The 19021-nt window shown below is 38.3% G+C and overlaps 1 protein-coding gene across 8 annotated transcripts in view; it reads left to right on the top strand.

The window, feature by feature from the left end:
- Positions 1–19021, top strand: part of enah (ENAH actin regulator) — a 112096-nt gene that overhangs the window by 89084 nt on the left and 3991 nt on the right. For 5 of the 8 annotated variants that reach the window (XM_084090506.1, XM_084090505.1, XM_084090504.1 and 2 more), the window contains 9 exons: positions 6128–6498; positions 10107–10841; positions 12163–12494; positions 13670–13809; positions 13974–14022; positions 14165–14216; positions 14590–14656; positions 16832–16916; positions 17610–17667. In XM_084090506.1, the coding sequence (XP_083946632.1) occupies positions 6128–6498; positions 10107–10841; positions 12163–12494; positions 13670–13809; positions 13974–14022; positions 14165–14216; positions 14590–14656; positions 16832–16916; positions 17610–17667 (1889 nt within the window). The remainder of the gene's footprint in view (positions 1–6127; positions 6499–10106; positions 10842–12162; positions 12495–13669; positions 13810–13973; positions 14023–14164; positions 14217–14589; positions 14657–16831; positions 16917–17609; positions 17668–19021) is intronic. The other 3 variants (XM_084090510.1, XM_084090508.1, XM_084090509.1) reach the window with 1 other exon arrangement.

Genomic DNA, 19021 nt, shown 5'->3' with positions numbered 1-19021 from the left:
GGAAAAATTTGAGGGTGAGTAAATACTGACAAAAAGATACATTTTCTGAAGATAATGAAGATAAATGTAAGGTTATCTTGTTTCAAAATTTTATAAATATTTTTACTGCAAAATTAAACAAAAATACTTAATTTTTTCATTTTTTTTGTAGTGTAATGCGATGACTTAATGAGCACCACTGTTATTATACTTATAATATATACAGATATTTTTTAATGATTAAAAATAAAAGAATCTGCATCTCCTTTTTTCAGTATTTGGCATTGTATTATCACCCTGTTTTAAAATCCAATGAAGTCATACTGCCTTTAGAATCTGTTGTAGTAAGTTGTTGGAAGACATTCTGAATCAGGCTGTGAGCCGCCTACACTCCCTTAGCTACTGTTTCCTTGGTAACTGATGTCAGGAACGGAGACGCCAATAAATGGATCTGCTGCATGTTTCCCATCTTTCAAGCTCTTATTCCATGCTCGAGAAGGGGGTGTTTGAGAGGGAAAAAGTAAGCAAATTTTGCATTGCTTGTCGTGGTTCCTATATTCAAAATGCTCTAGCCTGCAGTAAAATTGCTCTAAACTAGTGCAGATTCCAAATTGCTATCGCTTTGGCCTGCTATTTTAGCATTTTTATCATTTTTATAGGGACTTTTTGACGACTTGACTGGGCAGGTTTAACTTCTTGAAAGAATACTGAATGGCCCTTTGACAGATATGTCTGGTCTGCTCCAAAACATGAGAACAATCCCAGCCATGCTTCATTATGTCATTGCTGTGGAACAATAAAACATAGCCTAGCTTTAAGTGCCTTTAAGTTCCACCAGCTTTGTTGAAAGGGGTTATTATGTAAATGCATAGAAATGTTGAAGAACCAGGGTGCTGGTTTTCTCTGACATGATCATAAAGAGGTACATGCATACAACGATACATACAATTCAATTCACATACGAAAATGAGCTTCAACTCCTATTAACGAGGAAAACGCCTATTAAACATGAAGTTGTGGGGTTACTGAACCCCTCAACCCCATATTTTTGCCCCTTCCGGTCTCTCGCCTGAGAGCAGATCCCGCTTCTAATTTTAAGTGTTTGTGCTGCTCGTTATTTTCAGAATGTTGTGATCTCCTATGCCAGGGAATGCATATGTATCCAATGTGACTAGGCACAAATAAAGCACTCAACCGAAATGGTGCGAACAGGTTTGGGGTGTCGTTCTTATTTAAGAAACAAGGAGCGCACACATTTGATCCAATAAATCCTTTTTCCTGTTGGTCAAATGCCAGTTTGGTTTAAAGTGATGTTTGTTCTGGGTTTATTTTCAGCAGCTTCCGAAAACAAGAAGCCCTTGATATTGTTATGACCCCTCCATCCGTGTAGGATCACTGGGATTGCACAGCAGTTGCATCATGAACAGTTAAACCTCACTTGACCCGTATATGTCATGAACCATCCTTGCTCTCATGTTTAAAATTACATATAGACCTTTAATATCACATGTCCATTTTACCTTATTTCTCTTAAGTGTTCGGTCAACGCTCCTCTCTATAGGGGGCTTGTTTTAATACCCTGTTCAAGGGGTGACTTATGGCTGGCTCCGCTATGGCTCCCGTGAACTTTTGCGGTAGTATATTACCACAGACATGAGCGAGGCTTCCTCTGCTCTTTAATTACATCTCTGAGAGCATGGCTCAGGCTCAGCAGGGATTTTGGGAGAAGTGGGACACACTCTCAGCAATCCACCCCGCAACAGCCTTTCGTAATGTAGTGGCTCAGAATACATCCTCTGGGAACCCAGGTACAAGAACAACTCTGAAACAAGGCAACTAAATTAAGCAGATATAGAGAACTCGGGCAGTAGACTAAGCATGTGGAAGCCCTTGTGGATTCATGGTTAGCTCTTTATAGTTTTATTCCCCTCGACTCAACCCAACCGCACTTGTATCAGTTTCAGATGTTGAATAACTGACCCTTTGCTAAGCCCCGACCCTTGGTGCAGTGGTAAAATTTGCTCAAAGTGGTTAAAATTGACCTTCCGACAGATAAATGACTGACAGCCCAAAATAGCCAATCTGAGGGTACGTTTACACAACAGTTTTTCCTTTACGTTTTTTTGTGTACAGACGACAACGTTGACAAAACGATCCCCGTTCACACGGATCCGCGAAAAATTATTTAAAACGCTGTATTATGCATTGTAGTTGGCGATGTCACTTTGTAAAGAATCACTATGAGCCTATTCACCTTATGCGCCAGAGAAACGAGGGCACCGCCATCTTTAGACTATTGTCTTTTAACTTCCGTTTTTGCGGTCGCTCTGTATATTTCTATGGCATTGCTGTCCAGGAGTAATTAGCTTTTGAAGTGGATTTCCTTAATGTAAAGTTAACGGAAGTTATCATGAGGACTGTAATGTTTAAAGCAGATGACTTAAATGTCAGTCAACCAGGAAGATTTTAAAACGAGCCGTTCATTAATAAACATGCAAAATCGCTGTGAAAATACAGACCGGAAGTCAAGACAACTAGCGCAGCGCTGAAAAGGGGCGGGGCTACATAAGGTCTATAGACGGAACACGCAATACGCATGCACATGACATCACTGTTTCACAAATTAAAAAATAACAGTTTGTGTTTTCAGGCCCGCAAAACGCTGTTGTCGTTTAAATAAACGACCAAAACGCGTAACAAGTGTTCCGTTTTTAGTCTTGTAAACGGCCCCTAATCGTTGCACAGAGAAGCCTTGTTGTTGCTATCTGCCATTTTGTTTGTCAAGCTATCATTTTGGCAAATTTGATTAACTATGGTAAAAAGTTGTTTTATGGCACATGTAATTTGAATATCCAGAGTGGCTAGTTAATTAAGTTTGGTTCGTTCCATTCCCGAAATCACCTGGTAATCTAAAAAAAAATGCAAGTGTTGGACCAGACTTGTCTGTCTTTATGACATTGGCCTTTGTTCATTTTAAACTTCTGTGATTCCGCAATGTTCACTCCATTAAATAAAAAGACTGTTAAGGTTTGTGTGTTTGGGCAGTTTTCATTAACACTAGATCCAATTTAGAGTATCCGCCCTTTAAAATTGGTGGGCATAGTTAAGTAACCACTGTCATAAGGTCTGTTGAATAGACATTGTCCTTACAGTTAGAATGAAGTGAAATATGGCAAAGCATTTTCTCTTGCTGCTTTTACTTTAAAGATATTAAATTGTCCAATATTGCAATGAAAAACCATCAAGTCAAAATCGAGGCAAACGTTGATCAGTTATCTGAAGAGAAAAGCCTAATTTGAAAAAGATTTCAAGTGCTAACATTAGTGCAAGTGAACAGAACTTCTGCCGTTTCAACATATTATGGTACTGTGAATGCTTTAGTTCTGAGATTTGAGGTTGGTTTCAGTGACAGGACTGATGATACAGAAGGCGTGACTATATCGTAGCAGGTGTGACCGTGCCAGTTGGAGCCTTAGGCGTAAACATGCTCTTCTCAAGTGGTCTTTTAAACGATTGGGGTGTGGTTTTCCCCATCTTATTCTCTTCTTTGGAAACTTGTGGAGGCATGATGTTAGTGCACCTGAGCTGATATTTGTCATGGCGATGACTCTCATACTGAGTGGAAGGTGTGCCTGGCAAGGTCCCAGGAAATGATATCATATACGCCCATTCATGCAAAAAGACATGTGGGAGATTAGTTGACAGATGGGTAGAACAGGATCACCTGTCTTAATGCAAACCCCAATGACAAGACTCGGATGTGTCTGATTATTTATCATCCAGTTTCCCATGACAGCTGAAATCTGGCGGAACATGTATTCAATGAGCACAAAAGAAGATCCTTAATGGTTATATAATTTAAAGGCATGGATCACACAAAAATGACAAAAGGTTAATGTGGGTGTCTTAAAGGAATAGTTCCCATCTTAAAATGAAAAATGTCATTATTTACTAATGTTTCCTCAAGAAAAATAACATGGAATGCTTTCTCTTTTGCCATTAGAAAAGCCCCTATGCTGGACTGTTTTACTAGTCATTTAAATTACTTTTAGATTAAATCATTTTGATTAGGAAGTCTTTATATTTTGTACTATATTACCAACCTGATAAATTGTGTGTGTCTGTGTGTGTGTTCCTGGTAAACCCTACATTACAGGAACAAAATGTCCCCACAAAAATGGCAATATCCAAAATCCTTGTCCTTGTGAGGGCATTTTTTGATCCCCATGAGGAAAGTGGATTATAAATCATACAAGTGATGTTTTTTGAAAATGTCAAAATGCAGAATGTTTTCTGTGATGGGTAGGTTCAGTTTGTACAGTATAAAGATCATTGTCTATGGAAAGTCCCCATAAAACATGGAAACCAGGTCTGTGTGTGTGATTTATGTCGTAATTTATTTTTATCATGTTATAGCAAATGGGTTTGGAACAACATGATTGTGAGACAGAATTGTCCTTTTTGGGGAATGTTTATATATATATATATATATATATATATATATATATATATATATGTATATATGTATATATATATATATATATATGTATAATGTATATGTATATATATATATATGTATATATATATATATATATATATATATATATATATATATATATATATATAATGTATATACATATATATATATAATATATGTATATATATGCATGTATATATGTATGTGTATGTATATATATGTATATGTATATGTATATGTATGTGTATGTATGTATATGTATATGTATATGTATGTGTATGTATGTATGTGGAAATTGTGTACAAAAACCTGGATGATTATCCTTATCCCTAAACTCCTTATAATACACCATGTCCTCTTTATGCTGTTTGGTTCTTTGCTTTTGTTTCATGTTTCTCTTCAGTTTGTTCTGCCCCTCGTCTTCAAGTTAGGTCCATCTGTCCAGTTTCAGAGCCAGAGCTGCAAACTGCCTGTTTTTCTTCATTTACTGTGCCTGCTCTCCACACTAAATGTATCTGGCTCTCTAATGTAATTACACACTGGAATTCTGTGCTGGATGCTGATTAAGCACAAGAGGAGTGACAAGCAAATCTTTCATAAACCCTTACTTAGCAGAACATCTGCAGGCGAGCTGGTCTGATGCTGAAGTTGGCACTTCTCGCACCTCTTGTGACCCATTTGAGCATGCTGCCATCTAGTGTATGATGTGATGTACTGCGATTTTAGTGATCAGCTGTCTCCTTATCTGGAAGAAAGCAAGTTATTTTAGTATATATTTTTTTTCTATAAAAGCCTATAAAAGTGTTTATTACTGAAAATGTCCCAAAGGCCCTTTAAGGCCATCTTGTTAACGGCCCCAAACAGCTGTTTTACAAATAAGCTCCTTCTATACACTGACTGAAATTTAAACAGACCAAAACTGTTCCTCAAGGTTACTTTTCAATTATCTATAGTACATCTCATCAGTCATCTATACAAATCTAACTGTGGCATTATTAATATTCTTTATTTAGATAAAATATATATAGCACAAAATATTTGTGGGCTTGTCCAGCTGCACTTGCATGTTTTTTAATATTGTAATTTACATAAATTAGATTTATTTTATTTTATTTTTTATAATTATACACCACCATTTAAAAGTTTGGTGTCTGTAAGATTTTTAAATGTTTTTGAAAGATGTCTCTTATGATTCCCACGGCTGCATTTATTTGATTAAAAAAATACAGTAAAAACAGTAAAAAATTATTGTGAAATTACAATTTAAAAATGGAAAACTTTTTTCCATTTTAATATATTGTAAAATGTAATTTATTTCTGTGATGGCAAAGCTGAATTTTCAGCATCATTACTACAGTCTTGAGAAACATTTATTATTATTATCAATGTTGAAAGACCCCCCCCCAATCATTTATTGAAAACGTTTTGTAGTCTGTGTCACTTTTGATCAATTTTCTATTTGTTTGTGCCCTTGCTGAATAAAAGTAAATTTCTTTTAAAAACCAATTCTTACTGACCCCTAACTTTTGAATGGTAGTGTATAGTACCAAACTACCTAAACCAAATCAGAATTTGCTAATGCTGTGTTGTGGCATGGTTGTTAAAGATATAAAAAGTTGTAGGTTTACCGTGAACACTAACTCATTCCCTTCTGCTCTAATATGTCCTCAGGCAGCTGCAGGACCTCCAGCGTCAGAAGGAGCAAGAACGGGAACGACTGGAGCGAGAGCGGCTGGAGCGGGAACGGCTGGAGCGGGAACGGCTGGAGCGAGAGATGCTGGATCGGGAGCGCGCCGAGAGGGAACGTCAGGAACGGGAGCGGCTGGAGAGGGAACGTGCTGAGCAGGAACGTCTGGACCGCCTGGAGCGTGAGCATCAAGAGCAGGAGCAGCTGGAGCGAGAACGCCAGGAACGTGAGCGCGCCGAGCGGGAGCTGATGGAGAGAGAGCGTGTGGAGAGAGAGAAGCAAGATAGGGAGCACCAAGAGCAGCTGGACAGAGAGCAGATGGACTGGGAGAGAGGGAGACGCATCTCCAACGCCGGTGAGCATCTTTATCTTCTCCATCGTCTTTTTATAGACAGGACTGACTGATAAGATGTAGACAGGATAGGCTGAGGTCAAAATATGAATGAGGTTTTAACACAAACTAACAATATATGTGGCGTTTCTTCTGTTGCTGAGCATGCAAATGCCTGTGAAATGCTGTTAGTGTACATTAGAAATAATTTATTACCGTGCTGCATTTTTTACACCCATGAAATTTTATTTAAAACTATTTTTAATGTTAATGTTATTCTTTTATTTTAACTATGTGTTTGAACTGGGGATGCACCGATATTACAGTTCTGGCTGCTAATTGTTTTCACACTATGGCTGATAACCGATAACAACATATTAAATATCTGTACATATTTGCCTAAAAATAACTCGCCACAACCGCATAAACTCAAATAGATGTGATTCTTGTCAATGTTAAATCAGTTATTTGATGTTTAAGTGAATGTAAGCAGTACCACAACAATATAATAAAAGGAATGAATCATAAATAAAATATGGAAATAAATATTTTATATTTTAATTTTAATATGGAAAATATTAAATTGGAGATGTACATCTCTACTATAATGCATCTCGATGTTTCCTTTTGTTGTTCTTGCTGTAAAATCTATTTTTAGTATGTGCTTGGCCTCTTGTTCGACGGGACACCACGTCCTTGCGTCTTATTATATCAATAGGCGATCTTCTCCTGACGTGTCCATCTGTCAGTATGTTGGAAGAATCCGAATCCACAGCTTGAAAGATGATGGAACTCACTAACTAACCACATTTCTCTCACACTCTCCTGTGTACAGATCAATAGGATTATGGGTAACCTGCCAGGGCTTGAGAATGGGTGGGTGTCGATTCAATACAAATGTTGCTGTAACCTGTTTTACTTTTGTCATTTGGCATAGGTCTGATAGAAACAGGATATTCAGCGGGGAAAAAAAATGTCGGACATGTTTTTTTCCATCTGTATTAGATTCGTCATCGATTCTAATAGATTCAATGGATCGTTAAAAGTGTGCGTTATATAACAGAATGTATTCAGACGGAATTCAAGCTTGCTAAAACATTGGCTTAATAGCTATTTGGCTGTTGGTAACATTATCCAATAGCCTGTAATAAGATTAGCAAGAAAATGATTTTTTTTTTTTTTTTTTTTTTTTACAAAGTTTCTTTTGCTTTAGATTAGAATAACAAGCACCTTTGGATAGTTCACTATAAGACAAGGAACTTGCAATAAGAAAGTAAATAAGGTACATTTTGACTTACTGTTGGCTTTAAATGGCCTGTTATAAAGTTGTGCATATACAGTATTTGAGTTCATCATATTAGATACAATTCTCAGAATCATGCGCCATCCAAAAATACACATGGGGGAGGGGATGTTTATTCCACAGACACTGTATGAGTGGCCAGGCATCAGGCTTTGATAGGCATAATTGTCATTCAAGTGTTAAACATTTGAGCATGGTGCATGTGTGATATTTGCATCAGAAAATCTGTATTATATGCCAATGATGTTGTACTTTGGATATACCAAGATACAATATTCCACAGAAGGAATGCCAAAAGTACATCAGTACCAAGGCATAAACCTTTTAAATACTGTATAGTTTGCTCAGGGATGTACTGAACCTAAATTACTACTAACTCAATTGGTTTTGTTACACATTAACATACTGAATTGACACTAAATTGAGTTGTCTTTCTGTATGGGAGTTGTATTTTTGGTGGATATTGTCTTGACTCTGTGACTTCTGCGTCATGTCTGGGAGAAGGATTATCAAATAATTACCCTGAGATTCTGGCGGATGGGTGCAACAAAATCTGTATCATTAGTCGAGGCACTAGTAGGGATAAGTGAAAACAGGTACTTCAGTTTAATGGAAGATGTATATGGATAACAATAGCCAAAACTTTTTGCTAAAGGTTCACTTTTTCACTTCAGCGCATGATATGCAATAATTTGTAAATAAATATTCATTAGTATTAAAAACTGTGTATGTGAGTGAGGATCCCTAGTCAAAAGTTGATTTAATAAAGTTGGATTAGTCCAAAGAGCACGGCCGATTGGTCTTGCCATGTGACCGCCTGTGCTTTAGGAGTGGAAGAATTTCATTAAGTCACTCTGGTGAACATACTGCCTTACATCATGAGTCATGTGGTCTGCTTGTCAAAGCTAATAATGTGGGAATGCAAAGGAGGCCAGTGAAATGGAAGAAAGTAAGGTACAAATAGGTTAAAAAAAGCTGCTTGTCATGGAAGCCAGCTTGAACAATGGGAAAGGGTTAATAACCTGAATGTAGGTCATGATAATTTGTGTTTGCCTGTGTGTTGACGTGTATTTTGAAGAGTGCTCAGGGGGCGTGGTGGGCTTCACGCAGCAGGAGGGCAGCTGTGTCTGCAGGCTGCTTATGAGAATCACTAGAGCAGAAAGATTTGGCCAACATATGGCAGGCAGTGACACTTACAGTGCACTCTCATTAAACCAAAACATGAATTTACTTGCATTTCCTATATAAACACCCATAAATATATGGCAAATTATAATTAATAATTAATGCTTTCATTCAGCAAGAATGCATTCAATTGATCAAAAGTGACCGTAAAGACATATACAGTGTTACAAAACTGTTAATGTTTTTTTTTTTTTTTACTTTTTTCCAAATAAATGCTGATCTTTATATTCATCAAAGAATCCTGAAGAAAAAAAAAATGTATCACAGATTCCACAAAAATATGAAGCATTACAACTGTTTGCAGCACTGATAATAATCAAATCAGCATATTAGAATGATTTCTGAAGAATCATGAAAAAGTAATTCAGCTTTGATATCACAGGAATTAATTACATAAAATATATTCAAATAGAGAGTTAATTTAAATTGTAATATTATTTTGCAATATCACTGTTTTTACTGTATTTTTATGAGCATAAGATAAAACATTTCTTTCAAAAAAACAAAACAAACTTACTGACCCGAAAAATGTGAATACTTTTAGTGCATACGTTTGTGATTTTTTTTTTTTTTTTTTTACACAGCTCCTGATTCACCAATGAGTATTGGGTTGAATTAGTTTGAACCCATTCAGATTTGAATGTGATATTAGACCGTTTAAAGTGCAAACAGAACAAACAAGTTTTCATTAGCATAACTTCTATTCATTATCATTTTCTTGGCATGCAGAGAGTGCATGACTAGCCTTTAGCAGGTGTGTGATGATACCGAGACCCTAACCTCACATGCATCCAGGAGTTACAGTAACCCTTCGGTGCCGTCTCCTGAAAGTACTACATGCTAAACAGGATGTTTGTGTAACATTTTGCCCATGTGTTGGAGTTGATCTATCTTTTCCAGTTCATGATGTTTTCACAGCTAACTGATTGTACTAATTCTAGTGTGTTCCCTGTTCATAGACAGAAATAGGAACATATGATGGACTTGTAGGTCTCTGCTGGTTTTCTTGCTTCATTTGCCCCCTTTCTCTCTTCTGTCTCCTTCCCCCCTTTCTCTCTTTGTCTTGTGTTCTTTCCCTTTGCACGGTTGCTGCTACCTCCCTCCTGTCCTGTCCTGTCCTGTCCTGTCCTTCGGTTGTGTGCAGCATTTGAAAGCACCCTCTACACTCCTCCACCTCCCGAATACAACAAGACCACCTCCTCCTTACCAGTCTCTCCTTCCACACCCAGTTACCCTCCACCGACGCCATTGCCCTCCACAGCCACTCCTCCAACCCCGCCCCTGCGTCACTCGGCCTCACGATTCGCCACATCGCTAGGATCCGCCTTCCACCCGGTCCTGCCTCATTACGCCACTGTCCCTCGCAAACAACCTGCCCCGCCCACACCGCCACCCCCTGCCCCAGCTCCTCCTCCTTTTGCTCCGGCCTCAAAATCTGTCATCTGGACGGCTAACAACTTCACTCCCTTACCGCCTTCTCCTCCGGTCATGATCAGCAGCCCCCCGGGCAAGGCAACGGGGCCTCGCCCGATGATCGCAATCCCAGCCCCCAGTCCGCTCTCCCAGAAACCCCCTTCGCCCATCTCGGCGCCCAACGGGCCGCCCACCTCGCTTCACTTCCACACCTCATCCCCCGTCTCGGGTCAGCCATTCTCTTCTCCCCCAACGCCACCCCCTCCACCGCCCCTGTACTCTCCCTCACCCACCTTGCCCATCGCTCCCCTTGTGTCTTGTCCCTCACCCCAGCCTGCTGTTCTCCCTTCTCCTTCCACAGCCTTCCCCGCCTCTGCTGAGCACTCTGTAAACTCTGGGTTGGGAGACTCCTGCTCCTCTGCTCCAGAGCCGCCCACTCAGCCTGCTGACTTCCCCAGCCAGCCGGGTAAGGCCTCTTCTGTGTCGCTCAGCCTCCACTAACCCGCTAATTGGGGTTCGAGGAGGGGGCCTGCCATGTTGAGCTGGGTTGCTTTTGGCTGCAATTGGCTACAATTGGCTACTATCGATTGCTTGTTGGCTCAATATGAAAGTCCTCAGGAAATGTTTTGCTGTTTTGTCTTGTCTGTTGGGTTGTACTGGTTCCTCTGATCATCGGTCTGATGAATGCTTGTTTGTGTGGCCTGTAATTGTGTGATATGGCATGGCATGAAAACACATCTCCACTCTCTCGTGAAACTTTGAATTGAGTCTCACGTATTGCAAAACGGATGTCTTCGCTTTAGTTCTCATCCTTTTTTCTGGAGTTTATCACAACCATCTCATTCTGATTATTGGTTTATGGTGAAGAAGTTCTTGATGTTAGCATGTACAAGTGAGCTGTCAATGCACAGTAAGCTTTACATGATCTATAACTGGCCGCCCCACATCCTCTGGTTATTATTCACATTCACAAATTTGATTCATGAAACAATGAAATGAAATGAAATAAAATTAATCCTTTTTCGTCTTTGACTAGGTTTATGTTACAAACTGCATACAATAAGTGGAGATTTTCATATGAGGTCAGGTCATCAGCAATGAAAGAAATAAGATCAGAATCTCTTCCTCTGAATTATTCATAGAAGTGGTTTTAGACTTCACACTTTATATGCATGATGCAGCTTGACACTGAGCTAAATTCTACACACTAATATGATTAACTTGAGTGTGTTTGGCAGGAATGCATCTCACATAAACTTCAGCTGTTTATACCCCAAAAAAGCCAAATGTGACAAAATAGTCAGGCTGATACCTTCCTAAATTGTGAAGATTTTACTCTTTATACATAGTGATGCAACATCAGCTTTAAGTTAGTATTTTTACAATAACATCTCTGCATTTTGTTACATTTATGTACAGATTTGTTTCATATTCCCATAAATCATCACTTTCTTCCTTGTGTATGATAATGATCATCAGCTATGGACAATCATGTATTAGTGTCATCTGTCTGTGTTCACTATTATGAATGAGCTTTGGATGTGAATAATTATGATGTTATATTCTATTATATTATATTATTGTATTGTATTGTATTGTATTATAGTATATTATTGTGCTGATATCCATTTAGCTCATTCTGAATGTAATAATCTATTTCACAATGCAAAAAAGAAAGAAAGTTAAAACAGTCCTAAATGTAGAACAAATCAAAGTTTAACTGATCAGTACAGGAAGTTACAAAGACGCATCCTAACTATTATGTGATTTTTTATTTATCCCTACAGATTCAATACAGGGGATGCCAACTCCTCCACCCCCACCACCCCTCCCTCCCAGCTCCACTGTGACTCCCACCACTGCTGGACCTCCACCACCCCCTGGTCCCCCTCCTCCCCCACCACCTCTGCCCCCCACACTTACCCCAACAGGGCCTCCCCCTCCCCCTGGGCCACCACCTCCACCCTCAGGTCAGGCTCCGCCACCAGCACCACCTCCACCCCCTGCCCCACCTTTGCCCTCGGGTCTGTTCACCCCCTCGCCCACCACAGATGAGAACAAGGGCCTCTCTGGGCTCGCAGCCGCCCTTGCTGGAGCCAAGCTAAAGAAAGTGCCAAGGGTAAGGGATTGAGGCCTGTAAAACTCATTTGCATTGAATTACACCTGAAATGTCTTAACACTGTTCCCTAAAGGCCCTGATATACTCATGGCGAAGTTCTTTTTCACTCTTTGCTTAGGGGTAAAAAAAAGTTTGAAATAGCTTTGCATCAGAATACTGTTAGAATACACTACTGGGAAGAGGAGGTTAGATGAATATGTAAATATGTGCTGCGTGCTTTCCTCTCAATAACAAAACAAAACAAAAAAAACAACACAAATGACAGCAGTGAGAAAACAGCATTTAAAAAGCATACCTAAAGCAAAAACCTAAATTGGGTCAGGCCAATCACGTCACTTATAGAGTAGGCGGGGCGGGCTTAACATATGACGACAGAGTTGCGGCGGTTACCTGGCTGTGACTTGAAAACAAAGAATGACGGCTGCTGCTGGAGAACAGTCTTTCGAATCGGCTTTGTCCGCGACTCTGGAGGACTTGGAGTTAAGTTTTTCTTTGAGAAAAGAGCAATGAACAGCACTTAAGTTATTCTTAAAAAAAGGAAGATGTGTTCGTCGTTTTGCCGAGATTTTTGAATCTATCAACTAGCTCCGCTGTTGGGAAAACGCTCTGGTTGGTTGAAGCGCTGTCCTATTGCGTGCAGAGGGAATTTGAAAGACATCCGTTTATCCCGCCCCTCGGAGTGAGCGTGTCTATGGTGAGTTGCCAGACCTAACATCTTGATGTAGGTCTGGCTTGCCAGGCTAGCTCTCCAGTCAAGTCTCGCGTTTATTTATATAGCACTTTATACAATAGATTGCTTTATAGCAGACAGCTTTACAGTATTACATGAAAAAGAAAGTGTCAGTGTCAATTTTTACTTGTGGCAGAACTCGACGGAATGAACAGAAGAAATTAACTGATGAAGGTTTTCATGTCAAGGGTGGCAGAGCCTCATAACACACCTACATATGACTTAATCGCCATGGACCAGTGGTAGTTCAAAGGTGTTTACTTTGACAAGCTGTTTCGAACTCCCGAAACAAAATCCAAACGATCTTTGGCCTGATTTTGTTCGAAATTACATCACACCAGTTTGTTTTTTGGTTTGCTTGAAGTAAATTAAGGCCTTAAAACGGATAATATCTTCATCAGAAATGCTAAACATGTTCAATACCAAATCCTATATGTTACTGTAGACTGATGAGCCCCTGGCTCCAGCAGCAGGACCCGCAGTGAGTTCTGGTGGTGCCAAACCCGAGGCATCCCGTGGGAATGGTCTTTTACCTGGAGGAGGAGGTGGTCTAATGGAGGAGATGAGCGCCCTGCTGGCCAGGAGGTAAGCTGCGTGCTTTATCTGTCTCTAATGCCAGAATGTTTTCAAACAATGATTAGTCTTGGAAATGACTAAATTCTTCTTTTCTGAGGCCAATTATCAGAAATGTTGTATCATAGCCAGAAATGAAATAAAATGTAAGAATATGTACCATTGATTTGATACAGGAGAAGAATTGCTGAGAAGGGATCATCACCAGAGCCTGAACAGAAAGCTGTGAGTTAATATAATGCCTCATTCAGCTGTATACAGTTTCTGGCCAAACCTGTACATATAGAATATTCTTAATTTTATTGATATGATCATACAGTTTATGTGATGGATTTTCAGTAATATATATTTTTTATTTCTCCATTAGGATGACATTGAGGCTACCATAACTCCAAAAGTGTCAGCCTGTAGCACACCAGGTAAGCAAGGGGAAAGCAATGATGAAAATAAATGATAAAACCAATAATAATGCTACTTATGAATCATTAGGTTAGTAAAATAAATGGGATTATCAACTTTTAAAAGGAAGGTGATGTTTCCCATATCTTTTGTTTGTTGTTCAGTCAAAATATTTTAGTGCATAGTCATCTAACACTGGATACTAATACTAATGCAACATTTGGCAGCTGTTCAGTCTATCTCATGTTAATAATTTAGCATATTGTTGAGCCTGTGCAGTTCATTTTTTTTAACTGGGTCTTGAAGCAAAACCATTGAAGAATCATGGCTGTTTAAAAAATATGAGATTATCAATATCATAAAATGTAAAATTGCATTGCATTTCTTTTACAGATATGCCCAGAAAGCCTTGGGAGAGGACAAACACCATGAATGGTAGCAAATCACCAGTCATTGGAAGGTAATAATTTGCATGTTATATATCCACAAATTCATAGTGCCTTTTGAAGAAAAATGTCCAGCTTTTGGGATCTGACTCTTCGGCAGGTCCCGCTTTCTTAAAGCTAAATTGAATTATTGTTGCTTCGACTGCTTTGCATCACGTGCTTGTGGCCGGAGGCCTCCTCACAATCGCATGTCAGAATGCAGGCAGTCGGGTCCCGTGCTTGACATCACTAAAGCACAGTGTTGTTGCTTCTCATCAGATGTGTGTACTAGAGCTGTTCAGCATTTTTTTTTTTGGAAAGATTCGCTTATTTTTTTTGCTTAGTATATACCATCCATTCAGGCATTTGCACATACAGTTATACAAATGATTGAAGCACCTTTCAGTAGGGCTACACTGAAATATAAATATTTCTCCTTTCGTCTAAATTAGACCTAGTGCTTTCAGAAGATTACTATGAAAATAAATAGTTCAGATCCACACTATTGACCTCTGACCTGGTTAGTCTCTTTACTCTCACAGACGGGACACACCATGGAGAAATCAGATGGGTACTGACAAGTACTATGATTCCTTAACCAGGTATAAGAGGCTAGTTTGAGAACTCTTTCTAGACCTTGTTTGCTGAGAGTGCTCTTTAAATAGGATGAGGGTTGCTGCAGTGATTGTCTTCAGTTATTCGTGGGGTTTTTTTTACACACAAAGATTTTGCTGTTGCCAACAATATAATCACCATGAATGTGTCCCTGCTGCTTTTATATACATATAATAATAAATTAATCTTGAATACCAAATAAGCACATGAAGGATCATGTGACACTGATGACTGGAGTAATGATGCTGAAAATTCTGCTCTGCCATCACAGGAATAAATTAAATTTTAAAATATACTAAAACAGAAAATGGTTATTTTAAGTTTTATTTTAAGTTTTAAGTTTAAGTTTTTCATCAAATAAATGCTGCCTTGGTGAGCATAAGAGGCTTCTTTGAATGAAAACTTTTGAATGGTAGTGTATCTAAATAATTTTCACACAATAGAAATGTTAAAATAGTTTAGAATAATTTCACTTATGGGACAAGAGTGAAACAATAACATCTATATATAATGTAAAGTAAATTGAGGCCTAATAAAAATAAAGTTTCCAAGACTATAATCCTCAAAAAAATCTGTTAATTGTAATAAACATCAACCCCTGTTAAAACAAAGTGCATAGTTATAGAAAAACACCTTTTCAAATGTTTCTTTTCATTGAGAAAGGGAAGGAAGCAATGAAGGATTAACCATAGTATCATTATTAGAGCGTCCTGATGTATTGTGCAGTACTAGGTGTCGTCAAAGGTCATATCAGAAAGCTGGAGCATTTGTCCACTCTTGCCAATTTGTCCACCTGGTTCCAAAGATAACATGCTCCCTCCTCCCCCCACAAATGTGCATTTAATTTGGTTTATCCTTTCACATATAAAATGCAGAAAGCTTTGATACAAAGCCTTCGGGCTGTACACGCTTGTATCTCACACATAAGTCTTGCTCTGAAATTTGTTTCCGACTCTTAAGTTATGTCACAATGTTCTTATCCGCTTGACTTCTATTTCCTTTCTACACAAGGCAACCCACTGTTCAGCATTCATTTCTTTTCCGATGGGATAGATAAAGCGTCATTTCCCTCATTTCCCTTGTTCTACCCTACGGTGATTATTGTGTTGGCAATAGTATCGTGTCTGATTCAGCTTCAGACAAGCATGAGAGTGATACGGCAGCTGCATTGTGTATTTTGAAGTGTGAATCCTGTCTCAAGCTTTTGGTTTGCTGTGCCATTTTTGTTGGGGTTGACTTTACAAATGTGTTGCTTTTGATGAATTTGCAGCTCCTCTCAAGGCTCATTTTCATGTCACCCAGTTATGCATATATATCTGGATGTGTGAATTTCCTTTTCAGTACAACAATTTCAAGTACCTGAAATCTGAAATATCCTGCATTTTCCTCACATATCTTGAATCATATCCCATGTTTATGCTGTGTTGATACTTTGAATCACCAATCGTAATTGGTGCTGTAACAGTGTAGATTTACACAGCATCTGAAATGACTGTTAAAGTGTGTCACTTAACTTCTGCCTTGCATCTTGACTGCACAGTGTCGACTTCTGTGACTAAAATAGCTTTGCTTCACACCATATCTTTTCTTCTTAGACCAAGGTCTACACCAACTCCTACCGGATCCATAAGTGCCAATGGGGTGCCAACAGAAGCTCTTGACTACGACAGATTGAAACAGGTACTTCTCAAAACTAATAAGTAACTAACTTGAACTGAAACTCATTTAACCTTTTAGCCCTTTGGGTTTGAGAGAGGGGCTGCTCACTTCCTCAATACGTTGGCAAAGTGTTACCAAAGCTAGTACAATTTCTCATTACAGCACTTCCTAAAAAACTGAGGGAGAATTACTGGTTGAAAGTGAACGCTTTTGTGGGTGTGTACAATTATAGTCCTCTCTACAAAGGCAATACTGTACCTCCCTTCTCTATGAATGAGCATGTTAGATATGAAAGGCATATGTAGGAATCTCACTTATCTGAGGACACAGTTACTCGAGTCGCTCAGCTCTGTCTGCCTCAACTTTTCCCCCGCCAAGTGCTCAGTGTGTTTTTGTTGTTGAAGAGTTACTAATAGCAGCTGCACTCATTGACTTGAGTGTTGATGTTATAGCATACACCTACTTATCTGGAACTCTTGTCATTTAATACTTTTATAGCTGCATTTGATATAATAGCTTATATTAAGAACTCATTGCAAAGGGTCACGTCAGTATTTTTACTTGGCACAATGTTCTTATGGCATCTAATTTCTCTTGCATTCTAGTGTATATATTCTAGTCTTGAACGCAATCTAATTGACCTGAAAACAGTTTGATTTGTATATAACAAACAGTATTCTAATCCAATTCTTAATGTATTGATTTTCTTTTTAGGACATTCTAGAAGAGATGAGGAAGGAACTATCAAAGCTGAAAGAAGAACTTATTGATGGTAACATTTTATTGCATTGTATTGCCACAATATATGATGCACATTGAGCTTTTTAATACTTTTAGAAATAAAATACTCAACTCACACAGTCAAAAGTTTTAATTTGTTTCTCATGATCTTAAAACATTTTGATCTAAAGGCCTATGGTTAAATGCTTGATAATGTTGTTGTTAATGATGATGATAATAATAATAATAATGATGATAATAATAATAAAAAAATTCCCTTATTTCCCTCAATTAAAAGTTAAAGGAAATCTAGCGGAAATTTAGGTAAACTGTGGCTAATTTATTTTAAATTAGTAATACTATTTTGTTATTTTTTTTTAAATCAAAATGATTTGTTAATGTATTCATTTTTATATGTATTATTCCTTTTTTTATACAATTTTTTTTTTTTAATTAGAAATAATAATCTGTAATCTAGGCTAATAATAATAAATAGTAATTTATTTGAGCATTTATTATTTTATATTTGTGAATGTATGCATGTATGTATGTATGTATGTATGTATGTATGTATATATGTATATATATATATATATATATATATATATATATATATATATATATATATATATATATATATATATATATATACAGTGAGGAAAATAAGTATTTGAACACCCTGCTATTTTGCAAGTTCTCCCACTTAGAAATCATGGAGGGGTCTGAAATTGTCATCGTAGGTGCATGTCCACTGTGAGAGACATAATCTAAAAAAAAAAAATCCAGAAATCACAATGTATGATTTTTTTTAACTATTTATTTGTATGATACAGCTGCAAATAAGTATTTGAACACCTGATAAAATCAATGTTAATATTTGGTACAGTAGCCTTTGTTTGCAATTACAGAGGTCAAACGTTTCCTGTAGTTTTTCACCAGGTTTGCACACACTGCAGGAGGGATTTTGGCCCACTCCTCCACACAGATCTTCTCTAGATCAGTCAGGTTTCTGGGCTGTCGCTGAGAAACACGGAGTTTGAGCTCCCTCCAAAGATTCTCTATTGGGTTTAGGTCTGGAGACTGGCTAGGCCACGCCAGAACCTTGATATGCTTCTTACAGAGCCACTCCTTGGTTATCCTGGCTGTGTGCTTCGGGTCATTGTCATGTTGGAAGACCCAGCCTCAACCCATCTTCAATGCTCTAACTGAGGGAAGGAGGTTGTTCCCCAAAATCTCGCAATACATGGCCCCGGTCATCCTCTCCTTACAGTGCAGTCGCCCTGTCCCATGTGCAGAAAAACACCCCCAAAGCATGATGCTACCACCCCCATGCTTCACAGTAGGGATGGTGTTCTTGGGATGGTACTCATCATTCTTCTTCCTCCAAACACGTTTAGTGGAATTAT

This window comes from Abramis brama, assembly GCF_963993115.1.
Source record: "Abramis brama genome assembly, chromosome: 18".
NCBI classification, from domain to species: domain Eukaryota; kingdom Metazoa; phylum Chordata; class Actinopteri; order Cypriniformes; family Leuciscidae; genus Abramis; species Abramis brama.
This window is presented reverse-complemented; position numbering and strand designations above follow the sequence as displayed.